The following is a 9,933-nucleotide window of genomic DNA, read 5'->3' on the forward strand; positions in this document are numbered from 1 at the left end:
CTATTTGCACCAGAATAAAAGTACTTTTAGGACCCTGCATACATGTACATGACACCGGCATTGTACTCTTTTCCAGTCATTTGAGCTGGTTTATAGACAGTACACGGCTCTGGGCTGTATATTATTGATTGCCATAGCCCTTGGAGGTGCGGAGTAGTACTAGTGTAGTATCCCTGCTTTACAGTTACGCATGACTAGTACTTTGCATGACTCTTATAATTACTCTTGTTACTACTTTCGGACAAGTCCTACATCATGTACCTCACATATGATTTGATTACATCAGCATGATCAGGAGTACCGTGCTTCTAGAAGATCATAGATCTTCCATGCATGCTGCTGTCATCACTTCTATTCTAGTATCACTTCCTTTTAGTTACTAGTTGGTACAGTCATGACTCATGTACATGACTTGTATGTCATGTTGTTCCGGACTATTCCAGACTTCCCACGTCATATGCCCGATGAGTAATGTTGCTGACTAAATTGCATAATATAGATATCTCATCTTCTAGAATACCTCGCTTAGTCATTATGTTAATATTACGCAATGCTCACTTCATCTACCTGTATAGCAATGATGATCTAGGTTTACTTCTCCACTATTCTAGAACTTGTACTAGAAGGATGATTTCGTAATCACTGCAATGGCTTACTAACCTTACTTTCCTACCGCCGCCTACTTTGCTATACATACTTTGCTTGCCTATAAAAGCTGCTGTCTTTTCTGCCACCATGAGATTAGCTCAGATTAGATTAGAGCTGAGAGCTGGGAGCAGAGATCGGAGAGATCCGAGAGAGAGCAAGTTCACTTTCACTTTGATATAAGATAACCTCCAGGCCGTGCCGGAGTAAGTTCTGATACGTTACTGTAGTTGACTGACTGTGGGTAGTAGCCTCCTAGCCTCGCCGACGCACGTTACATTGGTGGCAGCGGTGGGATTGCCTTAGATCACGCACGTTACATTGATGGCAGCGGTGGTTCAATTTTATAATTGCTAGATTCGAACCCATCTAGTATCTGTACTGCAATGATGGCAGCCGCGCTACAGAATCGATGGCAGCGGTAAATTGTTTTATTGGTGTAACCGGTACCAGCATGGCCCAACCCGATGCGTCAGTCGCCGCTACTCCTTCGCCCGCCATGTCTCCCCCTAGCCTGAAATGATGACGGACAGCGTCTCTACCGATCAAGCTCCATGTCCAATGTAAGCTGATTCCAGGTATGGCATTCTCTTTCCTATCTTCCTTCAGTCTTTCTGTTCTCTTCAGTCTTCCTTTATGCGAGTGAGTGAATCCAGTTTAGTCCGGTAGGCGTCCGATCATGGTGAGCCACGGTCTACCTAGCTAACCTGGGACAATGTGTGTGAGAATGCCCTTGTGTACTCAGTTCGGCTTGGTACTGCGATTTGGCTGGCAGGTTGTGCCAGGGTTGTGCAGCAAGTGAACTGTGGTTTTCGGTCCTGTTTGGAGGACAATATTCCCTTTTTGACCCCGTGAGATAGTGAGAACCTGGTGTGCTTCTATTTTTTGATTTGTTATCAGTTCAGTTCTTCTGTCTACTCTAAAAACGTTATCATTTCCGATATTATTTGCCATATCCCGGTTGACGCTCTACAAGTAATACGCTATCTACTATGACGTTCACACCGCCTCCTATGATCTGCTGCTGAGCTCGAGCTACTACTACTACTACTACTAGTGTCATTTGTCACCCTTTCGTCCGAATATCAAGCACTCTGTTCAAGATTCAAGAATACGTGTACGTGAATGCAAGTTAGTTGTCCAGTCCACCTACTGACGGTGCCTTCTAGTTCTAGTGAGTACTGTTCATCATACATGTACATCATAGAACTCTCTGTCAAATCACGAGGGCGTGATTTAGTGTAGGAAGGGAGGGTGTAGTATCCCTGCTTTACAGTTACGCATGACTAGTACTTTGCATGACTCTTATAATTACTCTTGTTACTACTTTCGGACAAGTCCTACATCATGTACCTCACATATGATTTGATTACATCAGCATGATCAGGAGTACCGTGCTTCTAGAAGATCATAGATCTTCCATGCATGCTGCTGTCATCACTTCTATTCTAGTATCACTTCCTTTTAGTTACTAGTTGGTACAGTCATGACTCATGTACATGACTTGTATGTCATGTTGTTCCGGACTATTCCAGACTTCCCACGTCATATGCCCGATGAGTAATGTTGCTGACTAAATTGCATAATATAGATATCTCATCTTCTAGAATACCTCGCTTAGTCATTATGTTAATATTACGCAATGCTCACTTCATCTACCTGTATAGCAATGATGATCTAGGTTTACTTCTCCACTATTCTAGAACTTGTACTAGAAGGATGATTTCGTAATCACTGCAATGGCTTACTAACCTTACTTTCCTACCGCCGCCTACTTTGCTATACATACTTTGCTTGCCTATAAAAGCTGCTGTCTTTTCTGCCACCATGAGATTAGCTCAGATTAGATTAGAGCTGAGAGCTGGGAGCAGAGATCGGAGAGATCCGAGAGAGAGCAAGTTCACTTTCACTTTGATATAAGATAACCTCCAGGCCGTGCCGGAGTAAGTTCTGATACGTTACTGTAGTTGACTGACTGTGGGTAGTAGCCTCCTAGCCTCGCCGACGCACGTTACACTAGTACTAGTGGCGTTTCACTGTACGAACAGTCACATGATGGTTCCTGGAGGGCAAATAACTATGTTCCCAATCGCCTGTAATAGTGTCAAGCTGTGTCTTATGTTTTAAAGTGTCCACCAGCTAATGCTATTCAAGCGCGTGTTTTAATGCCCTCACATTGCGTAACAAGATATAATTTTTAGATCTGTGTTGGGTTTCAGTTCCCGTTATGGCAACACAGGATTGAATCTTTCTTCCGATTCTTGGCATTGTTGGTGTTTTTATTTATTTTTTTGTACTGAGATATTGTGTCATATGTAAGCACATTTGCTTTGCCCATGTAATAAGACATAATAATCATTATGATTCGAATCTCCATTTGTGTATTCATCTCACCTCTCTTCTTGCAAACCAGCACCACTATCAGCAGCACGCACGATTAGGAGATCGACCACTACAACTACCAGAATGATAATGAGTGTCCCCGAGCTAAATTGTTCATCATCTTCTGCTGAGTTTCCTGGCAGAGAGCAAGGACAAACACAAAAATGGACATAATATGTGTGTTAGCCTCTTCATATGATGCACCTAACCCATCTTCACCTCTTTGCATTAATTTATTGGCTATTCCATCTTGCAATGCACCATGAACTGCTGAAATAATTTTTGTAATGCAATGACCCGGCCGCTCTCATGGACAGTAAAGAAAAGCGTCACAGAACCAAGTTAGCCATGGCGTAGGTCGACTACAAGAAGGCCTATGACATGGTTCCTCACAATTGGATTGAGCGCTGTTTGGAGCTGTTTGGCATACATGTACATAAATCTGGACGAAGACTTATGACTGACACGTACTTCGAAGTAGCCCAGTGGAAGGTTGATCTTTAGAATGGCAGCAACAACTTGGGATCGTCGGCCATTCAATGTGGGACTTTCCAGAGTGATTACTTATCCCTGCTGCTGTTTGTCATTTGCCTCATGCCGATCACCATGGTCTTACCGAAGGCAGACACTGCCTACTGTCTCAAGGGCCTAAACCGTGCCAAAGGGAGAATTTTTCAGAGGGGAGTGGACCACAGAGAATGGATGTGGGCGTGTGGATATGTCATGCTCAAATAACTGTTACACATCTAAGTACTCTTACTCATGCCTAACACGTAGATCCAACACATCTCCGGTGCACAAACCAACAGCATTCCAACTTGGAATGTTCGTGGTCAAGGAAAGACCAAAGAGGGGAAGGTGGACACAAGGAAAAGGAGTATATGCTAAGTCCCACGGCAACAAAGAATGTCAACATCGGAGATCTGTTGCACTTACTTCGGAAGTAGGTGTTAGGTCGCTGAATGCCTCAGTATTCTGTAAGACTGGTGTACATTTGTCGCCCTTTCTGACCATATAATTATCTAGTCACAGTGGTGGACAGATGCTCATAACTCGTATTCATGTGTCCATTCTCTTTACTACATGTAATATTGGTGCAGTAAAGTAAGTAAATTATCGTGTCCGTTCCCGAAGGGAACTTTCACAATGGCCGCTAACACCCGGTAAACCCTCAGTACCTGAGTTAAATAGACAAGAAGTTTATATTTCCAGAGGGAGTAGCTACAAAGCCAAAAAAAAAACAGACAGTCTTCACCACATCTGTATACAAAGTCGCAGTCTTTGAGACTCACCACTGCTGTCTTGGCTTGCTGGGATGGCAGAGGTCTGAGGTTGCTCAGTGCTATTCGCATTATTGGTAGCATTCCTGGTTGAGGCTGTAGCCAGTGCATCGCTTTCTGTTCCATTAAAAACGTCACTGGTTGCAGTCGGTGCATCGCTTACTGTTCCATTAAAAACGTCACTGGTTGCAGTCGGTGCATCGCTTACTGTTCCATTAAAAACGTCACTGGTTGCAGTCGGTGCATCGCTTACTGTTCCATTAAAAACGTCACTGGTTGCAGTCGGTGCATCGCTTACTGTTCCATTAAAAACGTCACTGGTTGCAGTCGGTGCCTGTGTCGCAGTAGTAAGTAGAGTAGACAGTAACTGATTATCACCGCCCTGTGCCTGTGGCGATGTCAACACTCCTGGAACTGACGTTATCCTGCTTGGGGTCACTGCACGTCTTGTTGAAGTGACATGTGTAGTACTTGTGCTGGGTATAGTCTGTACTGCATCAGTGGTGGGCGGCAATGTCGACACTGATGCTAGTGCAGTTGTGGCAGTACTGGCAGTAGGCGTATCTACACAGCAGAAATCATGAACATAACACAATTGCATGTACAGTAAAACCTGTCAAGGCGACCACTTGGACAAGGCGACCACCTGTCCTAGAAGACCCTGAAACCAGGGTCAAGGAATGCTATTTCCAGTCAAATGACCCTGGATAAGGAGACAGCCTGCTAATGGAGACCACATTTTGAAGGTCCCTTGAGTGGTCGTCTTAGACAGGTTTCACTGTATATGCATACCGACTATCGTACATCCACAATGTCTGTGCTGTTCCCCACTCCTCTTCACCCCCCCCTCCCCCCCCCCCCCCAGAAGTTCCCTGGTCGGAGAGCTGCTGGAAGTGGTGGTGGGGCTGCAGCGGTGGCAGCGGTGGTGGTGGTGGTGGTTTGGTTGTGTATATTTGAATTCGCAAACCGAACGGATTGAATATGTCCGATGACAAGGAAGCGAATCAGGTCCAAGGAACCCAGACATGGGAAAACTTGGAAAGGAGACACAGATGAAAAGAAAATATGGAAAATGTGGTTGTGGTGGTGGTGGTGGTGGTGGTGGTGGTGGTGGTGGTGGTGGTGGTGGTGGTGGTGGTGGTGGTGGTGGTGGTGGTGGTGGTGGTGGTGGTGGTGGTGGTGGTGGTGGTGGTGGTGGTGGTGGTGGTGGTGGTGGTGGTGGTGGTGGTGGTGGTGGTGGTGGTGGTGGTGGTGATGATATTTGCTTGAAAAGTGCTCTGTCTCCAGAACTTTCGTAGAGACATTATGAAGCCTGGTACATGTATGTAGTTTGCTTTAGGTCTTTGGGAAGATTACTGCATTATCACATCTTTAGGAAGATTACTGCATTATCACATCTGATAGAAGTGTGAGAATGCCAAACACATCTCGTGTCAGCTATTGTTTTAATTTCCAATTCCAGAAGGTAAGATTATGTCACTGAAGGTTTTGGAAGACATCATGAATCCATGGTACAGTGAACCTCTGACAAGACATCATGTGACCCCCATAGCCTGCATAGGCATAGGCATAGGCATAGGCCGCATAGGCATAGGGAACAGGGAAATTCATAGAATACTTTACAGTACCCAAGGTACTTCTCATCCGAACAGTCATGTTGGTTGGTTGGTTGGTATGTTTTATTTTACTTCGCCAGAATGAACAGGCATTATTGCCTTCTTGCCTGGACAAGTGGATTGTCCAAGCTCTCACAAAAAGACGAGGACATGTATTTCATCATTGGGCGATACACTCCTACCCCGTACAATGTCCATTTTAGAGATTGTTGGTCTTATCAGAGGATGCACTTGTACTAGGTGAATTGCACTGTAGAATGCGAAGTGAATTTACTTCGGAAATGCACTGCATACAGTGGACAGTATTTTTTATTAAAATCTGCATGGTGCTGATTCGGCCTTACCGCATGAGCTGGTACTAGCAACGAAGGATGGCGGTAGTGGTTGACCGTTGCATGTGTTGCATGTCCTGCCCGATGCTCCGTGCGCACACGTACATGGTTGTGTGGCGTTGCCAGGGTCAAACATTCGGCCATGACCATTGCAGAAGGGTAACCCAATGACTTGCAGCTCAGCGAGTGCGTAGAACAAGGAGATGTCGGTGCTTGCAGGCTCTTCGATTCCCAGGAAAGTTAATCGGATGCTAGTTGTGAAAGGTGTCCGAGCCAGAAACTCTTCCATGTTAGTTTCATTGGTGAACGCTGTGGCCACATCTCTTATGCCTACGAACTCTAGCATTGGAATCTCCTGCAAGGTTGATGTCTGCGTGAAATTCGTGCAGGATGATAGGCTCGGAGTCAATGGACAGTTACGTCGAAAGTTAGCCAGCCTTTCCCATGTCAGACCGTAGTCGTGCGACCTGTCAACCTCCAGCCCTGTGAGTGGCTGTGACTGAAAGTTCGGTAAGTCCATTTGCACTTGAAACAGGATCAGGGAGGGGAGATTGAAGTCCATCTGCAGCTGGACACGTTCATTGGATGACTGCAGATTGGAGGACTGCCATCGCGACACATCTGAGGTTTGTCCATCTTTGAGATTGCCGATGGAAAACAGTCGAGAACAGTTTCTGCATTCCGCACCGTCCTGCCCCTGAATGCAGTAGACCTCATTGCTGCACGTGCTGCTGCTACGCACGTCCGTCAGTGGAGCTCTGCCCAAGTCCAGCGGAGGAAATGGCGTACAGGGCATTGGACCGCCACTGTCCTCCACGCATGATGCGGACAAGTCGTTGAGAAGTTTTATCGCTTCCAAGTCGCTTGTAACCACTGCACATGCACCAACGATACACTGCAGCAGACACCACGTGCATGATCCTAGATTCCTAGCCATGGCCAGTTCCCCACACTACTCCTTCAGCTAGTTGGAATTTGTTTGACAGGATAAACTGCCTACGATATAGCCCAAACACGCACTCCACGCTTTCCATTGGGATCTGAGAGCTGAACTGCGAGCGAATGATTATAGAGGAGATAGCAAAACCTTCCTCAGGCTCCGATCGCAAGGATTGACACGGTTGACTGGAGTGACTTTTGAAATACGAATGATCGCACGCCACCTGCCGTTTGTGATGAAAGATTGCATTGGTGTCACTGTTGCTGTTAGTCATGATTATGATTGTGGACAAACCTCAATAGTTGCTCAACTCTGGCCCGGGTCTCCTTCGCACACACACGTTCACTGGCATGACACAGCGCTAGCGCCGCACACTATGCTACAACATCATGGCGTTCTTCAACTCTATCAAATGTACCGGGCAAGTATTATTAAAGTAATTAGTTAATAGTTAGTTCCAGAGCTTATGCAACACTATGATCAATGCATCTACTAGTACTTTACCCATGGTATGGTAAAGTCTGACCTCTTTGTCTCTTCAAGAATCCAGGGCGTGCTATTTTCGCCGTTGGTAGCTCGATCTCCCATCGATGCATCGAGCTCAGATGGGGAATTGAGGAAACATTAATAATTCAAGTGGTTTGAAGAGGGCCTTCAGGATCAGAGGTCTGTGCCAGGTTGCAATCTCTTGTAATTTCATGTTTTGGATATGGCGCAAGTGGGCCTTGCTCAGTCCATGTCCCACACGTACCCGTACATGTATACATCGCATGATTCCCTGGGAAGTAACACTAACAGCTTATGGCCATCGAGATGCGTGTTGTGCCACGACTGAACACAAGGTGCCGTTTTTAATCGCCCATTCTTTTGTTAAAACACGTTCGCCTGATCATGTCATGATTCCGGAGTTGTAGACTGCCTAAGCTAATGACTTACTGGAAGTTTGGAACCCTGCTATGATTTTCCGTGTGGAAGTGATCTGGAGATTGAGGGAAAAGGTCTACGCACACTTCCCCTGTTCTACATGTATCCTTGCGCGTGCTATGTTCACTTCTCATATCCCGGTATCCGTGTAGCACACAATCATAACCATTGCATGTAGACCTACACTTGAATAAGAATAAAAATAAATAAAAAAACGTGTATGATGTTGATGTAGATCTACATGACATTGGTACATACTCGTACATGTACATTATTGTACGCTAACAGCGGGAAAACTGGGAAGGTTTGCCAGAGCTCTGAGTTCTAAGAACGCGTGCTTGTTTGCGGGGTAGGCATGGGCGGGTAATGCTAGCATTATACTAGTGGTCCCGTTGTTTCCAGGTGGCAAAACGCCTTGGCTTTAATGCTGGCATTATAACACCATTTCGCATGCAAAATTGGCATTACGAGCATAATGGCCGGTCGACAACGGTGTCATGCATGAAGCTGGCTAGGTCCAGTTCCAAAAATCGTGCATCTGAACCCGTCCGGCTTCGTCCGGAGACTTGACGTTGCAAACCAACCTTCTCAGTGGATTGTCAGTGAAGCTTCCTCACTGCTGTTTAAGTTTTTTTCTACTACGCTTTGGCCTTGATCCAAGACGGCCTTTCGACTTTTCCAACTTTCAAACTGGCATTATGGAGTAGTCTGAGCATCATAATTAAAGTGGCATTATATCTTCATAATATGAGCATTGCCTTTAGCATTATCGCAGCAAATAACTAGCATTACCCGCCCATGCCTATGGCGGATTCGTCCCCTGCCAGCCAATATCTCTTCTAGCGCACGCCGACCAAACAAACTGATTTTCAATTCTCATGGCCGCATCTCTTCCTCTCTCTTTCTGCATAAAATCGGAAAGCTGTGGAACTGCCTTCCACCAAGGCTGACATCCCAAGATTCACTTTCTAAATTTCAGCAGCAATATCGCTTGTACGTGAAAAGTTTTAAATTTGACTGTAGTGGTATATCCCTGGACATTTAAATTAATTGTTTTATTTTTGAACAACCCAGCCCTGTGTTTATTGCTAATTTATGTAGCATCTACTGTAACACGTGTAGTTTTCCTCACTGTATATTTCTATTGCATGATTTGCATCAGGAGATCCCCTCGACAGGCCATCGCCTCTGGGAGATCCTTTAATAAAGATTATTATAAGAGCCATGGACACCTCTGTCGTGAGGGTGGTGGCTGAAGCGGCTATCCGGTCCTGAGGCCGTTGTGTTCGGTGTCGAAGGCCGGTTTTTGACATGACTGTACTAAGTACATCGTAGTTGTACATTTGCAAGTACAATTGTTATTATTGACATTAGACTGTATTTACAGCCATTAAAAAAAAAGTTCTAAGAACGCGTGGAAGCAATGATCATGGCTTTCTGTATAACTGAAGCCCTGGATTCATGCAATTGCCCATGCACTCCATCTTTCAATCTAGTAGTACAGTAGTAACAAACTGATGTTGCTGGAAGGTTCAGCGGCTCTTCTGCAAAGACATGATTGTATGTAACGTCACTAGTAGATCTACACGTCACAAGGAACATCGGTCACTAAGAAACTCCGTTGGGTTTGCTACTCCGAGTTTCGCGCACTGGTGGGTGCAATCATCCGGCAAAGCACAATGCTGGGCCAGCAAAAACAAAACAAGGGTGGTATTTGCAGTGCCTAGCAAGGTGTTACAATCCTAGAAACTCAACTAACTTGGATGATGACAACTGTTACTGTTGCCACTGTCCAGTTCTCCTGAAGTGTTTTG

General features: G+C 45.4%; 1 protein-coding gene across 2 annotated transcripts in view; it reads right to left on the bottom strand.

Moving 5' to 3' along the window:
- The window catches only part of LOC135809617 (mucin-4-like), an 8,874-nt gene extending 1,260 nt beyond the window's left edge, over positions 1–7,614 (bottom strand). The window contains exons 1-3 of one of the 2 annotated variants that reach the window (XM_065323003.1): positions 6,268–7,614; positions 4,323–4,871; positions 3,040–3,163 (exon numbers count right to left, since the gene is read on the bottom strand). In XM_065323003.1, the coding sequence (XP_065179075.1) occupies positions 3,040–3,163; positions 4,323–4,871; positions 6,268–7,192 (1,598 nt within the window). In that variant the 5' untranslated portion in view covers positions 7,193–7,614. Of the gene's footprint in view, positions 1–3,039; positions 3,164–4,319; positions 4,872–6,267 lie in introns of both variants that reach the window. The other variant, XM_065323002.1, reaches the window with a different exon arrangement.
- Between the last annotated feature and the right edge of the window lie 2,319 nt (positions 7,615–9,933).

The sequence above is a fragment of the Sycon ciliatum genome, chromosome 2 (assembly GCF_964019385.1).
Source record: "Sycon ciliatum chromosome 2, ocSycCili1.1, whole genome shotgun sequence".
In the NCBI taxonomy this organism is placed as follows: domain Eukaryota; kingdom Metazoa; phylum Porifera; class Calcarea; order Leucosolenida; family Sycettidae; genus Sycon; species Sycon ciliatum.